This window comes from Hylaeus volcanicus, chromosome 2, assembly GCF_026283585.1.
Source record: "Hylaeus volcanicus isolate JK05 chromosome 2, UHH_iyHylVolc1.0_haploid, whole genome shotgun sequence".
Taxonomy (NCBI): Eukaryota; Metazoa; Arthropoda; class Insecta; order Hymenoptera; family Colletidae; genus Hylaeus; species Hylaeus volcanicus.
In genome coordinates this window covers 27,957,025-27,976,969 of record NC_071977.1, presented here as the reverse complement: position 1 = coordinate 27,976,969, position 19,945 = coordinate 27,957,025, and the positions used below count along the sequence as shown (strand labels likewise).

General features: G+C 46.2%; 2 protein-coding genes across 2 annotated transcripts in view; one reads left to right on the top strand and one right to left on the bottom strand.

Annotated features, from left to right (window-relative positions):
• LOC128872977 (uncharacterized) overlaps positions 1 to 19,406 on the bottom strand; it is a 101,971-nt gene extending 82,565 nt beyond the window's left edge. Inside the window, exon 1 of the mRNA XM_054116205.1 lies at positions 18,991 to 19,406. Within this exon, the coding sequence (XP_053972180.1) occupies positions 18,991 to 19,023 (33 nt within the window). The 5' untranslated portion in view covers positions 19,024 to 19,406. The remainder of the gene's footprint in view (positions 1 to 18,990) is intronic.
• The window catches only part of LOC128872978 (L-lactate dehydrogenase-like), a 206,730-nt gene that overhangs the window by 82,634 nt on the left and 104,151 nt on the right, over positions 1 to 19,945 (top strand). The gene's annotated exons all lie outside the window — the stretch shown is intronic.

Here is a 19,945-nt window from a genome sequence, read left to right as displayed (position 1 = left end):
CGATCGGTGCTCACGGCTAGGAGTTCTTTGCGCCGGAAAACGTGGTTTCGCGAGGAGCCGGGCGAAAGGGAACGCCGCTTAACACGCGGTATATTTATACATCATTGTGCTCGCCAAGCGTTGCGAAGAGCAGTCCATCTCGACGGTGCCCGGATCTTTCGACGACTTGGAAACGCTTTACGGTCTCGCGAGTCGGTTGTTTCACGGAGGAAGTTCAGGACTGAATTAACGCCTGAAGGTGGTCGCACACGTGGTCGATATTACCGTAGAAAATCGAATACTGGCAGTAGTTTGATGGCACCCTTCTGTCTCCCCCACTAGAGGGAGGATATAAGCCATTCCTGATCGACTCCACTAGCAGGCCCAGGACGAAACGCCCCTTCCTTTTCTCTCCCTCTCGCTCTCCCTTCACAGAACCGCCCCAGTAGTAACGATCATAATTCTTCCTTAAAGGAATCTATAATTGAAACCACCCATCTCGTTATTATTACCTTCTTTATAGCGATTAATCGCGAACGTAGATACCACCCACCAATTGATCCTGATCTAGCATATTACGTTTTTCATATTCGTCTACACCGTATGCACAAAAACCTCTGCTTAATAACTAACAATAAGCGAAATTTGACAAAATTGTCCCACTTCTAATCCCCCCAAAGACCAATGCTCCCTTACCAGCCATCAACAGTTACTCACTTCAAGTCCCCCCCGGTGACACTCCCCTTCGTTCTTCAGGAACGTAATCAACGGGATCTCGCGTGCATCGTAATCAGTCCTCGTTAAATCAGCGACAGCTCAATTAAATTTCCGCAAAAACAGCAGCCGTGCTCGACGACCGAAGTAGTCTGTCGCGCGCGCGCGCGACAGACACGAACGAAGAAAACAAGGGAAGCCTGGGCAAAGTAACGAGTCGAGTTTCAGTTTATATGGCAAGCGCTAACGCGACTTCAGGGACCACTCGACGTACGCGTACAGATCGCGAAAAAAGTGCGTGCATACACGTGTTCCAGCCCTAATACGGGGCTACACGTGTCGCACGAGTTACACCTTCGAGAGCGCAGTCGCCGCACGTAACTCCGACACTGACAGCCCCGCTGCCTACGTCTTAATTTCATACTCGATAAAGCTAATAATTCTACGCCCTGGCGCTGATCCCGTATCGCGTTCGCCAGCGTCGATTAACACACAACGCTCACGCTAGATTGTTTATAAGCCGTGCCACGCATCTGATTCCTATTACGTGTTACATACTTCATCGTATCACCGATCGATCGACGTGAAACCCGATCACGGCTATGAGGCAATTTAAAAGGAATTTCTGTAATATCAGATTCGTACGACGATCGTCCATCTGACAGGCTCGTCGTGGCTGTCGCTCGTGGCTGTAGTCAAAAGAAACACGTCGATGAATTTGTTTGTTTAATTTTCAAGTAAGAACTTGCAAGTTAGGTGGTTGTTAGTTTAGGGTGATATTTGTAAGCGGGACAGGATGTAGATTTGTTTTTAACGAAGGTAAACGAAGGCAGAAAAATTTGACGAATATTAGTGGAGGTGTTTTCAAATTTTGTTGATGTTTTGTTTAGTAATGGATCTAAGATATCCACTATATCGCACCGTCATCGCGGAAGAAGACACACGCCCACGCGTTCACGTCGCGAGATCTCACGCGCAAGTCTCACGGGACCCGGGACGAATCCTGGCGGACGCCATTCAGCGTTCGTAATGTGGGAAATTATGATTTTTAAGATGGACGCGCGGTGGTATCGTTTCGTGGGCAACAATGCGTTTCCATTTCGCGCGTTTCTGCGTTTGGCCGAAGGAATTTCCGCGATGGCATCGTTTTACGATCGGAATAACTCGCATGCGCCGGTAGATGATGCATATCATGCGGAGTAAGCGAGGCCTAGCTCGAACGGCGGCGGAACAATGCGTTTCTCTAACCGATGTCGGGAATCTGATTAAGGAAATTTACGTTGATCGTCGTCATTTCGCGGAGAGCTCGTGTGTCGCAACGTCGAAGGAGTTTTATCGTTCGTTTGTTCCACTTTGCGACCGGAGAGAAACTCTGCGCCGTATTAGGCTCGCTAACTAATTCCTGGTAGCGGAATACAAAGTCTGTTCTAAGATTTCGACTGATTTTTACGCGAGGAATCGTACCGTCCATCGTTCTATGGAGTTCTAGGAACTCTTTCAGTAATAAATTAGAAAAAAAAAACACAATTTTTGTAGATGTTTTGTAGAATTTCAATAAGAAAGTTGTAATTATAATTATTAGGAATGGACTTATTTCACTTAAAAAAAATCTTTTTACGACAACATTTTGTAGCCAAAATTCTCTTGCTTACTTTATGAAAAAATCGTACTCCATTGAATATATGATTAAAAATACGAAGGGAAGGTGTCTATATCTTACTAGAATTACCGTGAACTCATTTTTTTTTTTTAAGTGGACTTATTCCATTTTCGAATATAACAGCTCACATATTCTGCTGGCATTTCCCAACAAATTTTTATCGAATGAAAATTACGAGAAGCCGTCACGATCTATAATTTTCCACAGTTTCGAAAGCAATTGTGTCCCTCCGCGATCCTACAATGGCGCATTGAATGCAAACACGCGCGCCGACTGCCGTCATTACGATTGACAAATAGTCTACAATGTTTTCGTTGATTGCACAATAATTCTTCATCCATGGCACGTGACATGTCAGCAAGGTACAAATTGGCTGTCGAGCAAAAATTAGACATTCCCGACCTAATTGGTGGCTCGATTATTGCCGCATTCTGCGCCGGTAGATTTCATATTAGTCATTATTCATATAAACGGGATACCACTCGATCTTCCAGCGAGGAGCTCAACGATTGCTTAACCTAATGTAATCTATCGTACGTGTCCCGAGCATTTCTAATCGCGGAACACCTAATCGCCGGTATCAAGCTCTCGCAGCATTGTACGTGTCCAACGGTGAATGGCGAGCATTTGCGCGGACCCGTCATTAAGCGACTCGCCTCCGACGCGCTGATCGTAAGAACTTCCCGTGTAACGCTATTAGATCGCCTTCTATCATCGCCACGAACGAGCAGGATTCGTAATTATCGAATTTCCTGTGTATCCTCTCTCGCGGACGTGCAATTAGGGGCGCCGGTAATACACGTTGTTTCGATGTATCGCTTTCGAAAAAGCACGATTATGCGTCGGGCTCGAAGAATGGGCCTTCATGAATTTATGTAAAACACGGCTCGTTGTATGCGCGGAATATGCTTATCGCCTCGCGATAATAGAGTCATAAGCGAGACCACGCGGACCTAACCCAGACCTCTCGCGAGGTCTGTTATGGGCGCTTACGCAACGCGAAGAAAGTGTGTGAAAATTCTTATGCTCGTGATATTGATCTGTTATGCACGCGTATGGGAATATTCAATTAGGTAAATTAGTTGTTTGAGTACCGTGGCAAATGATACCACTGCGACTTGAAAGGAACGCTAGGCACCGATCGCTGCATAGAATGCTAATGTCCGAGGAAACACGGTTTGGGTGATCGAGAATTCTCGACGCGTGTGCGCTACGATCGCTTGGAAAATCTAAGCCGCACGAACGACACGTTCTCGTAATATTTCGCCACTTTGGGTGAGCTTTTTGGTTAAGGACTCGAGTTATTTTTCATCCGACAGACAATTAGTAAGGAGGCTGAAGCTTCTTTCGACGCTTAAAGAATATCAAACCGCGTGATTTTCCTTTTCGAAACTTTTGTCGTCGTTCCTTTGACATTATGCAATTATGTTGTGGTGGCTTGGTTAGGTCTGACATACGAAATTCGTTATGAATAGACCGCAGATAGTTTATGCAAATTCATATTTCTATACATACAGAGAATAAAATGAAATATAAACGTACTTAAGTATCTCTCATCTTCTGTACAGTGCGACGCGTATCTTGTGGTTGATACTTTATATACAGCCAGTGTAAGAAGTATTCGTACAGTAACCAATTTAAAATAAATGGTTTCTGTATGAATACTTCTTACACTGACTGTATTTTTGAAATCGTGCACTAGCCATAATGCATAAATTTCCGCAGTCTATTAACCACGAATTTCCATTTTCCGACTTCCCGCGCGCAGAGATCCCGACGTCTTCAGTCTCGACGTATCCATAAAACCACTCTCGCCGATTTCCAACGCGATACCTCACATTCTCGCCAGCTCTACTTCAATCTCCACCGAGTCCAAGACCGCAAACATCCCTCTTCGAGGCACAAAAACCGCAGCAATTTCCCAAGAACGGCGCGAGGGAACTCGATACGAAAAGAAAACGACGACGTCCTCGACCCGATTAAACACTGTCGCTCGATAATCGCCGCTCAGGTGTCATAAATACCGTCGGGGAACCGGCGACGCCTCGGGAATCACCGGTTTTCCACCTTCCTCCCCGGCGATTAACAATTATAATTATCCCCGTAAGATTATACGAGGGGACCCCTCGAAGCGTTCCACGATTCCACGACTTCGCATACTCTTCGACGCGAGAGGCGTTCGCGCCGCGTCGGTTGCAACCAATTTGCGTACTTCTATAAATGCTGGTACCGCTGGCTGGTAGCGGCGTTCGGAGTAGCCAGTAAATGTTCCTAGGCGTCCTGTACCGGGTGTATTCCGTTCTATACATAATGCATGAGTCGGTGCACGCTCTCGCCTCTTCCTCGTTCCCCTGGATCTCTCGTCCCACCGCTACCTTCGCCAGACCGACCGATTCGCTAATTAAGAAGCCGCTGAATTTATCCAACGACGATTACACATCCCATAACGCCGCGAGATGCGACCGCGGGGTATCGAATCGTTTCCGTGCACGCCGTTTGTCCCGGATAATAGGGAGAGGGGGGTCCCATTGTGCTTGTTTCGCCTCGTTTAGCCGCGAAAATAGCGGAAACGACTCGTAAAAGAGCGCGTAATTAACGCAGGGTGTACCATCTTCGAGACGGCAACGCTGTGGGACGATAAGAACGCCTCTCGAAACTTACGGCGTGTAACGACGTGCTCGTTGCGCTATTCGGCGTGTTCGTTGCGTTTTATAACGTGGCGTTTTGCGAACATTGTGTGGAGAGGATAACGCGTGACGGATTTATCGCGAGGATAATGGGTCGTGAATCTTCCGAAAAATGTGAAACTGCTTTTCGAGCAGTTCGGAAATTGCTGACTATTTTATCGTTAGGTACGTAGGAATGAAATTTCTCTTCATGAATGGTGTAATGAAAACCTTCATTGAATAGTTTGAAAAATTATTTTACTTCACGTTGGCATTGCCCGTGTTGAAGGAATTATGGTAAAAATAACGTACTCGTACATAGTGTAAATAATTATGTATATATTTAAAAGAGCAAACGGTGGATGAAAGTATAAAAGATATTCTTGACTTTACCTGGCTAGGTAATAGTCATAAAATGGTCAGTGAGGGTGAAAATAACGGTTACATATATCGGGTGTGGAATCTTCGGAAACACATGAAATTGTTAGCCTACATAATGACACAATCTGCGCGACTTTGTTAACTAATCTAAATTCGATGAAAAAATGCCACCCTCTAAAAGTCAAGCGAGTAAACACAGAGCACCGGTGTGCAACACCCATGGTTATTTTCTCCCGTCGTCAAAGTTAACACGACATTAACGTTCGGAAGATGGCCACCGCACGTCAAGAACGTAATGTCGTTAGAATTCACGAAGGCGAACGCAATTACCGCGCAACGCTGTTAAAATCCGGACTATGCAGAGCTGGGGCTCGGAGTTAGGTCTTCATTATCCCGCGCATAATGTCTACCTTCTTCCAGCGAGCCCTGTCCGCTTCCTTCCGTCGTCCGCGGAGTTAATTAAGAAGTCGTTGAAATGATTTAACGAGGAATCTCGTAATAATGTCGGTACGCAGCGTGATAGACAACGCCTACGAGCCCGAAGGCGCGAAAGTCGTTCCGACGTGCTCCGTGTGTCGCGACGCGGTCTGACAATGATTAAGTACTGATAATGACCGCGATGCGTCGACCCCGATTCGCATGGGGTACGCTTCTATCCCGGGCCCGAGGAAGATAAATTTCCCGCGATAGCTAATGGCTTTTCTTGCCCGCGAATTCATCTTTCAAGGGCGTCCCTTCCTCTCGATGATCCGCACGCGTTATAAACCGATCAGCGTCGCGAAAAGAAGCGCGCCGACTCTCGGCGCACAAGTATCAGCGATGGGATCGAGCACCGTGCGACTGTAGCGATCCTTCGGTCGAATATGAAGTTATGCGTTGAATAACGTTTAGCGTTTGTTAGATTTCCAGTTGAGTTGATACTATTAATAGAATTTTGTACGCCGAATGTCTAATAAGAAAACGAAAGGAACTTTCAAAACAACAGGGATAGGTTTGAATTCGTAGTATTTCGATACACGGAAGCATTCCAATTCTACTGGAGTAAACGAGATAAATTCGAAGCATCTACGAGTACAGCGCGAGTACATCGAACGAATCATTATTTCATACGGGCAGCGTTCGAACTGCGAATCTTACGCAGTACATATCGAACTCGATCCCGTCACTGATAAATATGCATACATCCGCCGGTGGCTCTTGTAACTTTGCCCCCTCTGGTTTTCGTTAATTCGTGAACCTCCTTAAAAATGTAGCCCTTCCTCGTTCCTTCCAGCAACACATCGGGCCCGAACGATATATCACCGGTTATGACGCGACACGCTAATAAATTAGCCAGCCGCGGTGTTGTCGAAATGGAGTACAAACCTGCCGTGCAATCTCGTATTAAGAACGCGTGTATTTGTGATTTACCGTAGCTCGCAATCGTCGTGGCATCGCGAGGCACCGGTTTCTTAATTAAAGGAAGGTGACGTTGCGCGTAATTGATACCGAAGTTCTTCGCCTCCGGTTCCATATTTCTTTATCGTTCTTTTCCTTTTTGGTAAACTCCAGGAATTTACGTTTATTCGAGCATAACGATTTTCGACTTTAATGACGCAAGCAACGTATCAACAAATTCTTTAGTTCGTAATTACATCTGGACCCGTATCCAAGGTATAATTCCAACGCCCTTTCTAGTAATTTATATTTTAGCTATGCGGAAATTTTCTCAAATGTATTTGTCTCTACTAATTCTTTCCGAGGACATGTCCATTCTACTCTGTCTGCAGTGCACTATCATTAAAGAAAAATACATGTCGAATTGAGTAACCTCCTCCTTTTCCAAGTCGGTTAAAAATCAGTGTAAAAATCACTCAAGTTCGTGAACCACTGGAACCGAGTCATTCACTCCCTGACGCCCTAATTCCAGAGAACCAAAGATCGAAATAACTAGTCCCCCCTTTGTTCTTTAACCCTCCAAAAAAAGCTATCGCGATCCACTCAACGATCATCGACAATCCAATCTTTGGTAATCACGCGAACAGTGGTGTCCGGCGTTATCGATTCGTCAGCTCGCAAAGGGCCACCGCGATATGTAAACGAGCCCGCGGTTTCCCCTAGGAAGATGGCCCTCGGCGAGGGTGCATCGGTACACGTCGGGAATACGTTCCTTCTGGTCGTCGAGTTCGTCGGGGTCGCGGGGCCACGCTATCGCGCGAATCCGTGCACCGCGGGTCCAAGAATTTCCAGAGAAGCTTCGTATGCATATGCATGCAGCCGCTGCGTACACGGCGACGCTGGTAGACGTCGGATAGGAAATAACTGCCAATTAGCGCGAGCCCCCGACGGAGGAAACCCGAGTACAGGTCGCCTCCGCTCGACGGTGACTCACTTTTCATTGTGCGCACGCTCTTCGGCGACGATGCTGTATGAAACCGCGATTTCTTCGAGATCCACGGATCCGCGAACGTAGATCGCATCTTGGACGAGCATATCAAGCGGGCAATCTTCTTCCGAGGAGGCTCGTTACCAGTGTCGAGGTGGAAAATTGTTGGAGATCGTGATGAATTTCTAGCGTGTCACTCTTATGTTACTGTTTGGATAGGCGAGCGAAAAGTATCAGTAGCGGACACCTTCCAGGTATTTCCAGGTATCTCGCCTATATATGGGTGACGTGATGATCGACGTGTTAAAAAATAATCCAGGATCCATAAATATCGCGTACGATATTCATAAATAGCATTCAGGGTCAATTTTCACAGCTCCATCCACTAGTCAGCATAGAAGTGAAGATTCTTTATGGAAAAAAATGGCTGTCCTCCTCCGAAACAACTACATCCCTATTCGTAAACCGCTCAGCGTAACGGGGAACACTTTCTCCGATGTTTCGACTCCCGAAGACGTCGATAATAACCACTTTGCGACAAACTTGGAGTTCTATAGCGCACTATATCAAAACGAACGCAAACAGATATGGTTTTACGGCGGTTAGAACTGTTCATAAATATGAAACGGGACATTGGCCGGCCGCGCTTGAAGCAGCGGGAGTTGACGCGCAACGGGCACCTACGGGGGTTACCCCGGACGCTTAGAACCAGAATAGCGTTCATAAATAATTTATCCGTTTAGAAAGAATAACTGTGGGTACCGTGGTCTCGTTTACCAGGCATTCGTTCCTCCGCAAGAACTGGATCTCCGCGATGGAAGAGCGACTTTCACTGAAATGCGGAAATCCACAAACTATCGAGAATCGACGTTACTTAATGGTTCTATGATGGCACCTTCTGTTCTCGCCACTAGAGGAACACCGCACGTTTGCGCGTTTTTTTACAAGAGCTTGGTCCGCCTAACATTTATATATACAAGCCATTCCCGATCGATCTCCGACCATCCTGGCATGGTCTGCATAGGTCTGCTAGGTCTGCTAGGTAGCTTACCCTATGCCCTAATTGACTGTCGCACACGACGAAATCGATCCTAGCTGATCCGCGGCCTGAGTGGGGCCATGGTGTAGGTTCTATTTTCGCTAACTTCTCAAGACGTTTTTGTCGATTATATTTAATGCAGTCCGTCGATCAGTCAAATAACCTGGGCACACCGTTTCCTCGCTCGTTAAGTGTCACCATCTTCCGAAACCGCAAGATCGGCTCGTAATCGTGGTCTTCGTAGAACGCTGTCCGACCCCGTTTATTAATTACTGGCGGCCGCGTAATTACTCGAGTTCGTCGAGGCACGGACGAGATTGCATTGACCCGGTGCACCTCGGGCATGTGCTGGCCACGGGAACCGCGAGTGCATTCTTTATTTTCCCGCAAGGTCAATTACGCCGATCGAATTTAATTATCACGCGCGGAACTCGGCCAGGCTATCGATTAACCGCGACACGAATTACACGCTGCTTTATGATTAAAAATAAACGAGAAGCAGAGAGGCGGAGGGGGATCGCGTATCGATGGGAGAAAAATGTTTGGCGATCACGCAACGCCATATGCAGCGGCGAACTTTATCACTGGGGATCACGAATGGTTCGTACGGTCGGATCGCGTGGTTCGTTACGGTATCACCCTCGATCGCACGAATTTTCTACGCATCTGGTGCAGTTCCTCGCGAGGCAGCAGCGCGTGTCCACGAGCCCTGGAGAATTTTCGACGCATGCGAGTTTTCCCTGAACCGTTTTTCCCAGCCGCCGTTCGAACAGCTGCGCTTGGTCTCGACCCGAGGGGAGGTCGCGACACGGACGAGCGGTTTTCGAACCGTATCCAGACCTCGAATCGCGGGAGGCTGGCAGTACAAATAAACCGATTGTCGTGGAAAGTACGTGGCAAGTCAAAGGTAGAAACATTGGAGCAGAAATTACTGACAGCTTGGACGGTAGCTTGAGACGTCGCGTCTTTGGGGGGATTACACGTCGCGTGTTTAGATTCCAAACTTTGTAATCTTCCAAATACGGAGGTGTGAAGTGGGAATAATAAATAGAATAGGGGAGAAGACGATATACAAACTAAATTTCTTGGGTGGCCCCGAATTTTTATGAATTTATTAGGAAAGCTGTGAACATAGTAAACGCGCGTCGTCACACGGTTGACAGATGTCACGCGTTGCTGTCACTTTGAATTTGAAAAGATTTCAAATAAAAACAATCCGTCCCAGAATAGATCAACCGCACCCCGAAATCCAAGGTACACCTTCGTTATCCAACGAGCACTCCGATCGATTGCGTATTCCTCGTCAGTTCGCTCCAGACGTATCAAAGCCACGCGCCGAAGATCGCCTTCTTCCGCGCGTATTCCGCTCACGCGCCGCATAATCTCCGGAATTTTTCTCCTCGGAAACGACGTCGGTGTAACGGGGTCTACGATTATCTTACGCTCGGTTGCATGCACCAGAACGAAAGGGGCTCGAAAGTGGAGATCTAACGCGAATTCGTAAATCTCTCGTGGTGGCGGCGACAACACAAATGCGCTCTGAATTCTGATCCGAATCGGGCCCGATCCTCCTCTATCCTTTCACCAGCCGACGCCACACGCTTTGTTCCTTCCTTCCTTCCTTCCTTCCTTCCTTTTCTCGGTCGACGTGTCTCCTCCGTGCTCGTCGCCGTGCATTCGAAATTCATCGGGGTGCGTCGCGATTGCCCAAAGGGAGAAGCCGATCGCGCGAGGGAACGGCGTCGCAGGTCTTCGCGCCAGATAAATCTTCGCCGAGATCTGCCTCTGGGAACGTCGTTATCCGCGTGCATGCACGCACGTTCACCGTCAGTGCTCTCGTTGCACGAAAATGGACCATCGAGTCTCGGGTTGCATCGCCAGTGTAAAGCTACGCGGTGGGAAGAGGCACGTGGACCAGGCGCTGTCGATTCCCTGCAGCAGGGCTCGCATTTTTTCGTAAAGGGAAACTGTCACTCTCTGAGCGAGGTAACATGACAAGTTCGTGACGCTAGGTATAGATAGTCCAAGCAGGATGAAATTTAGTAATGCCCGTTAGGTTGAGACGAAGCTATCTCCCCATGCTCTACGATGTAATTTTGCTTCGTTTCGCACCAGCATCGTTTCTTCAATTATATTACATCCATGTAAATAATATCACAGTCCGATTGAGTTTAAGAAAACGAGATGCCCTCCGATCGAGTCGATTCTTTTATCATAGGGAGCCCTTGACCTGGTGATTACAATGGTGGTCATTGTGTTTGGCTCTCACCAGGGGCCAACAAATGTGTTTTTTATTTTACCGATCTCGGCGAGCATGTCATTTCCAACTTTTTGCTTTTACGCGGAGGAACATCACAGCACCGGGTCTGAAATCTACTGTTTGAGTAGGTTTGAGGTAGTTTTTGGTAGGGATTGTAATATTGAATATTTTGTCATGTCAACAACAGGCGCCATGTTTTTACATGGTGGAACAACGCGCTGTCGCGGAGGAATATTAACGCCGATCCTACCAATAAATTTCCCTTCGCACGTAAAATAATTCCCGGTCGTGAAATACGAGCCACGATATTCGTAATTTCACGACGGCAATTTAGCGATAGCTGTATCCTATGAAAGCTACTCGTGGACAGGCAAAATATTGCGCACGCCTCTGCATCTGCCCACCGTGATATAAATGCCCTCGCCACGGATAGGTGTACGACGCGCATAAGCAGGTAGGTCGGTGAAAATTGCTTCGAAGCGATCGCGAGGGTAGTCATCAGCGTCCACGCTTTCGCGCGCGCGCATCGCCGAGGAAAACTTCGAAATCCGTCGTGGCTCGCAGTGTTTCATCGCGCTTGTACGGTTCGCTGTAACGCTAATGTCTCAATTCACGGAAACGTTATACACTCGTTACTCCGACGGAAACGAGGAACTCGGTCGTTCCTGCGCCCTCTTATCCCTTGAACGCCGTGACGTTGCGTCGTTATCCGCGCCCATTTGCAAGTTTGTTTTTTAAACGCGCCTGGTTTTTCCTCGACGGGCTGTCATCATTCATCGGTGGAACTGTGTGGGGCATTCGGTTGGAATTTGTGTTGGCAAGCGTAGAGGAGGTTAGGGATAAGCGACAAATTGTAATGTTTACCTTCTTACGACTTAACCCTTAACTGCCCTGAGTTTCGAGTTTCATACCGGACTTTCAAATCGAATTGTACACTTGAAATTGGATTGTTTTTAATATTTGGCTAAATGTATGTATCAAGTATTGTGATTTTTTTTTTACGTGAAACATACTTTTGTACAACTCCATTTAATAGTATGGACTACATCATCGAGTACACCTCTCTACTACGTCTACGTGGCAAGAAAGGTGATTCGAATTAGCATTTGAACAATCAGATAAAAATCCCAGAAATAACTGGTACCGTCGCTTCCGTTAGAATCCAACGGCTGAGAAGGTTAAATCGCACAGAGGGTACGCCGAAGGTATCGAGGATTTCCACGTGTGGTTTTAGCGCGATGATTAATGTCTCTGAAATGGCGTCATTACAGCAGAGGCCAACAATGTCATCGGAGTTTACGGAGTTCGAAACGTTCAACACGTTCGACTGCAATTTCCATCGAGCGAGCCGGAGTCGCCATGCTTGCAATTTCACGGCGTGTTAGTGGCGATCGTGGCCCAGGGGCACGAAGGTTCCCTGCGCGCAGATTCCTCAGCGCCGAGACGCGTGTACAAGAAAATTTTCAAACGGGAAGCGGTTTTAAAATCCCGACGCTGGACGAGAAACGGCTATTAAACGATGCTGGTTTCCGCTAATCGAGTTGTTTCTCTTGTAACGTGGGAGGTTGGGCATACATTGCGCGATTCATCGAGTCGAGTTCTCAAACAGGTTGTAACAATATTGGTATAGCTTGAATTGCGAGGACCGGAGAGCAGGATCGATTGATTATTCTTTGAACGACTAAACTCGTCGAGGTAGATAATTGCGCAGAGATTTGTTCTATTGTTGACTGAACTTGTAACGTTTGCACCGAGTTTAGGTTGCAAATACTGGGCGGTAGGAGGATGAGTTCACGAGGAGTTACGTGTTTTATAAATGTGGAATGTGCAGGTTATAGTTTCTACGAGTTGAAATTTTTGATTCGATAAGGTGTCGTATTAGTGTCTATTTTGATAATGAGCATTGTATTCCTGTACTTTTAACGGTTTTAATATTTGCATCCGTTGGCGCAGTCCCCTTCCTAGGGGACCCTCCCAAAGGTCAGTATTACCCGAGGACACCAGTTTATTGCACCCCTGAGTGTCTCGGTTTTCCGAGACTTCGGGCAGCTCGCAGAAAACCCTTAAACTAAATACATACTTCGATCGAAACTCTGTTGCATTTATTTATCAAATAAATATTCAACAGTATCATTAATTCGAATAATGTCAGCCGATGCTTGTGTTAAAATTGAATCATTTCTAGTCGTCGCGAGCGTTTTATTAGTTTATGGTACCGTAAAACTCGAGTTTTACGACATAATCCCCAGATTATATACATTACAGGAAAGAGGAACTGTATTCTGTTTCGATGAAACGATCAAGTGGTAAAACGGTCGGTAAAGCGTTAAGGAAGATAAATCCCGATCGGATTCGTCCAAGTTAAATAAATCCCGCGACAAAGTTAGCTTTACACGGTTCCCAATTGACTCGAGGCAAAACCTCGGCAAAAATCTTCACGGTTATCAGTCTTCGGACAACGTGTTAAGCAGCGTCGCGATATTAAAAAAGGGAAGGTAACGCTCCGCGCGGCCCCCTGGATAGCGCGAGGAAGAAGAACGAGAAGAGAGTTCCTTGTCTCGTGCTATCAGCTCGATGTTCCGAGGATCCTGGCGGCGCAGCCGGAGTCGCCCCGAGCCAGCGTTGTTCCACGGAGGTAACGATTCCTCGAGATCTCATTTACAGTACAAATTAGTCGTAGGCCGGTCCTCGGTCCTTAATGGTCAGGCGGCACGCAAAGAGGGTAACGTTTAATGAAGACCGCGCTTTATCCGTGACGAAGCGGGGTCGGTGCCGCGCGACGAAGCCCGTGGCTCGCAGCGATCAGCTCGCGCCTGCTAGGCGTACCACGCTCGGCGGTATCGTCGCCGTCCGTTGAATGCGAGTTAAACGAAGATTTATGCCGCGACGCGTAAATATAAACAACAATATGCAATCCCCGCCTCATTGTCCCGAGCGAACAAGGCGCGAGAGTCGACCAATGCCAACTAATAAGCGCACCGTGCGCGAACGAGTCCGCTGTTCGCACACAAGCGCGCGGAGCCGCGATTCACCTATTGCTGCGCACTTTCTCAGGACTAATTGACCGACTGGTGGGACGTTGGAGTCCTTTTGTCCGGGGAATCGTTTCCCTTGGTTGCTGGCTCGGTTAAATCTCGATGGAAACGGAGTTTTGGATTCGCGTGATTCGCGCGATTCCCGCTGATGGGGCGCGGAGGAATTATAGGTTACGAGAAGCGATCCGGTCTTAGTTTCTCACGCATTTTGTCAAACTTTCGCGGTGCGAGAGTTTAGGCGATCTGTTTTCGTTGTTATCACATTCCTATTTCGATTTCAATATTAATCGTTTAATCTATAACAACGTGCGAGACTCGTGGTACAGAATTCGAATCGAAGATGAAGAACGCGAGTCAGGCACGTCGTACGAAAGGGCGCAATGAATTTTATACTCGATTATGACACGCACGATCCTACGGTAAATCATAGGTCAAAGGGTTAACGAGAGCTAAATGTACTCATACTTTCTGGAGTACATTCCTTAGGAGTTAAGAATTACATATTCTGTATTTTTTGATTCCTTTTACGAAATTCTGCAAATTATTTCATTGTCACATATGGCAGAGTTTATCTTTCCCGATCGAATTTCATTGGCGTTTATTTTGGTTGTGTACACTTCCCGCGACAAGTTACGCTACAGAAGACCTGTCAAGGTACGCGATATGCTTGTCAACGCGTGAAAGCGTACGCCGAGCAGTACCAGGTCTAGAATACGATACGATGCGAACGGAGTACCTAATTTACATGATTCACGACGACAGGATTCGAAAGAACTATTGTGCTCTCTTTATGGATCCGATTTTCTCACCAATTACCTTCTTACTTTGATGCAAATGATTCTTACACACTTTTTCAATTTAACATTCAATTTATCGTAATTATTTTGTATTCCGTATCATTCTTAATTTCCTTTATCACGTTCGTCTCGCATACTACTTGCACTCTAGATCACAATTTTTTCGTAGTTTGTTTAGAAGAAGCCTCCCTTCAGCCGACATCCTCGATAGCTAACCAGTTTCTAACCAGACCTAACCCGCGCAGGAAGTACGGTCGATTCAGCTGGTCGCTGATAAATCCTACTATGCGATCCAATCGGATGGTCCAGCTCATTAGGATCACGTCGATCACAATCAATCCCTTTACCGTTAACGCACTGTGCGTTCCGTTTCTCGAAACCTTTTTTTACGACTTTCCATCCACGAAGGCTACGGTGGATCATCAGAATCCGTCGAGCGAGCGCGTCTGTCTCTCCTCTCAAATTTCTGCGAGCGCGTAATGCGCGCGCCTATTAAATGAACCGGTTTTAATGAATTTGCTCCTCCGTAGCGCGTACGCGAGCACCGAGCGCGCGTAGCCGGGGAGAAGAGTTCCTTGGAAGACTAATCGACTCGGGCGTAACGAGCCACAACGTAGCTCGTAAGAATGCAACAATGCAGCTTCGTTCTGCGTGTATATTTCTTTGGGAGGGCAGCTACGTCGTTGAATATATTATGTTCATTTTGTTTCTTCGACAATTTCGAGAAACTCCAGGCGAACGTAGGAAAATATCGCGGAAGATATTTGAGGGTTGATTAACCCTTTGCACTCGAGAGGTGACTCTCGGTCAATAATGCTTCTCTTGGTTTAATTTCTTTGGAAATCGAAGTGTCGTTAAAATGGCAATCTGGCATGACAATGGAATACTAAGAAAGCATCACGAGGTAGATACCAGAAAAAAAAGGCCTCGAGTGCAAAGGGTTAAGGGGTCGACTTGTACTACTGCTGTACATTGACGTCAGCTGATGAAGTACTGAACTCAACTACCGATAACTCGAAAACAGAGCCGTTCCTTATCGTTCGTTTCGTGTCCTCGCATCGAGGAGTGTATATCGATGATAATACATGGACGTACGTTAACAGACAGTATATACATTAACAGTATTCGATATTGATTTCAAATATAAATTCAATATTCGATACCGAATTTCGCGACAATCCAATTGACAAGGGCGAAAGCGAAAGGATTAAGTACGCATTCTCTCATGTAGATTATGCGACGTATCCGCGAGCACGATGGGCACGATCAGTAGAGAGAGCTCGGAAGACTAATCGACCAGGGCGTAACGAGCCACCGAGCAACCCTCTCCTTCGAGGAGAGTTTCGTCTGCGCGAGCGGACGCGTTTTTTGCGGCCACGGTTCGGAAATTTGTCTGTACGCTGCCTTAATACGCCGGCTGTCACGCGCGTCGACGCTCATCCATCCAGAGTACTTCTGGCAGGTTACCCCTCTTCTTTTACGACTTTCATTTGCCGGTTCCCACGTGCGATTTCTCACCGCGATTCATCCTGCAATCTTTATCTCGCGGGCTATGCCTCATTTCTGAGTCGTCCAAGTCTCATTTCGTCGTTGATTCATGAACTATCCGAGAAATCAGTTCTGTCCCTTGTGTCGATATTCGCAGTATTCTCGCGAAGCTACTTAAAATTTTCATTATTTCTTATCATCGCACAAATTCGTAGGCTTCTTTTATCGCATTCTTCTTGCATACTACTAGCACTCTGGATATAAAACATTAGGGGGACCGAAAAGTAATCAAAATATGTCCGACCTGGAAAAAGTTTTTCAACGAAAAATCGAAGGACTTCTTCGAAAAGGAAATCGAATAAATGAATGTAAAATTTGGATTATTTTCGTCTATCCTCCTAATAAATTTACTTAATTTATTCAGGAGGAGTTTCACCTGACAAAAAGACGTACCTATGAATTTTTTGTTTGTTTCTAGTGGAGAATTTTCAGTGTTCTCCTCTAAATACGATTCCCCGACGAAAGATTCCCACGAAAATCACGCGAAAATGTTTGCTCGCGAGAGCTTTCACCCGGGAACATTACGAACGATCGACGAAATTACTATGAGCCACGATTAAGCGAGCGCTCGGCGTTCTTTTGCACGTCACGAGCTGCTAAGATGATCGTCTAAACGTAAGCGTCCTAATCACGGGTTCTACCGAACTGATGTACGATCGCCGAACACTGTTATAACACGGTTCGTAATTGCGAGCGAAAACTGTGCACGCGCATAGCCAAGCCGGTGGCACGAATTGAAACGAGAGGTGCAATTATTTGAAAACAAACATCGTTACAAGCCTAGCAAGCGGAGGACCGTGATCCGGCGCAGAAGCGGCCGTTTGATTGCAGATACTCGACCTTTTGCATTTCTCCGAGGAGTATCATCGCGACGCGTTGAGAATTCTGTTTTAAACTGTCGTTTGTATGTAGAAGACTCGTGATATTATGCAAGAATTTCGGTGGGGCAACTGGTCGTTGAAAGACGACGTCCGCGTACCGCGATTAAACGCGCCGATTGTATTGGCAGCTGTCAACCGTAATCGATAATTGTACTTGAATGATCGAAGACGATTCGTGTTCCAGGAATTACGAGAATCTCGTTACTCTAATGATACTCTGCCCTTTCAAGTAAAAGCATCGGTCGATGATCGAATAGAGAGATTCGCGGGCTTCTCGGTTATCCCATTCGCGACGATGATAGACATCTTTCTCAAATAAAGCAGTCGCGACGAACGTCGACGAGTATTTCGACGGTACCAAGCTTGCAGCCATAAGTGGTCCGAATCAGGTGGTGGAGGGTTGATTCCATTCAGCGAATGCTTCACTATTCCAAAGGGTGAAATCCGATTTCTCGAACAACGATTAAAGAGGAAGAATGGAGTGGTTCAAAAGGGATCTGGAGTAGCGAAGTATGATTCGAGGTAATGATCCGAGGATCGAGAGGATCAAGTCCGATTTTCCGACCGGAATGTAGAAGGGGGAAGACGAATAGATCTTCGACCGAGCGAATAAACCAGATCTTGTAGCTTGGAACTAATTGAGAATAAAAATTCTATTATTCTGTTAAAGAGGTATTTAGCTCCAAGCCCTCAGATAAGTCGATTTTTCTTTTTTTCACGTGTTTCAGATATCTTAGGTTTGTCATTAGGTTTCCCATTGCTTTCTTGCATACAATGTCTTGCGCAAGAGTGTTCTATGATTATTCATTTATGATGTATTCCATACCAATGGGCGGCTGTAATTGTTCTATGGCATTCGTTTCGAAATCCTTGAGGCATCCTGGTATGCAATTGTTTGGTTCATACTCGCAATCGATCGACGAAGAAAGTTTATATCCATGGTTATTTCAGAAACGACATATGAGCCCATAATTGTGAAAACGGTCTAAGTCAAAATTCAAAAAAAGAAATGAGCTTATCAGTTATTTCACACTACATTATTTTAAACTAAATTGATTCAATATAATTTTTTTTTTTTAAGAAAATCAGGCTTCCAAGAACTAAATTAAATTTGATTAACCAAATAACTTAATCGTACTACGTAGAAGCCTTCAAATGAAAACGTAGATTTTTCACAGAATTTCAGAGGCAGAAATGATTAAATATTAGGAGGTTGCATTGAAAGCGGCTGTTTATGTATACGTGGATTTTACCGCGAAATGTAGACAGTGAGAGCCGTCGTATTTTATGAGTTGTTAAAACCACATGAAACAGTCACCGCCGAACGTTAGTGCCAACAACTGAAGCGTTTATACGATAATTTGATAGAAGAACGACCATCAATTGCATCAAATCACCGAAAAGTGATCTTTTTCCGCGACAATGCTCGGCCTCATGTTGCTAGAACTGTAAAAGAAGGGAAATAATCCATTCAGTCGAGTTTTGTATTATATATCCAGTTTATCACTCATAAAAACGAGCATTGTTCAGTGTTACATCATGGAGAAACAGCGATTGTTTCACTCGTTAACAGTGCTTTTATATTCCCTATCGCGTAATTAAAAGTGCTGGACGAGTTTCGCAGCACGTTACCGATATATTCAACGAAAACAAAGATGTACTCACTATGTCCTCCATGCTGTGGTTTCCTGCGTGCATTAATCCGTGATTCTTACAGCTTCCCACGGGTGTCGTGCGAAGCGTAGCATACGTGCACACGCGCGTTACTATCGCCCGGATCGCACTTCTCGACGATCGTTACTTCCTCGTTCTCCTGTGTAATCACGCGTCCCTGCGTTCGCCTAACGTCGATCGACTCGCTGTCGTTCCCGGGATCATCGTCTGACGGACGATCACATCGAACCGAGCACGGTTGTCGCGAGCCTGAATCCCGATTGCTCCTCGTCCTCTCTAGGAAAAATCTCTGTCGCGACACTTTTCCTGTCGGATCGTTTCCTCCAACCGCAACTCTCACCACAGCGATACCACGATTTCCTTTCGTTCACTCGATACTGCACAATCGCGCAACAAAATACACGATAACGATACCAAACACGCTTCTAGTACTCTTGAATCGGTACCTCGAAACGCTGAGAAGCTGGTGCTCCGAAATCAATTGGGCGACGATGACACTAGAACCAATTTTTAATGTTTCGTGTTCATATTCTGAAGATTCGTAGCTTGAGACGCAGAAAATTTGTTGGTGCTCCAAAATAGAGACAGTCCATCCAAAACAGAGTAGTCCATCAAATATCGCATGATCCTAGATGACGATAATAGTACCGATTTCAAACGCTTCACGCGTCCACGTTACTCCGATTTGCAACAGAGCTGGTGCTCTTGGATCGATAACACAAAATACAGGAAAGTTCTTCGTGCTCCAAAATGGAGCCACTCTTACCGATTTCCACTAGGACGAGCTCGCTCGAACCTCCAGGTCGAAATTCACGAAAATCGTTGTTCAAGTTCGAAAATCAGTTCCATTGTATAGCACGCGATGCACCGAACAAAATATTCCTACCGATTTCACACACACTGCTCGTTCACGTTTCACCGATTCCCGGCAAAATTGCTCAGTGTT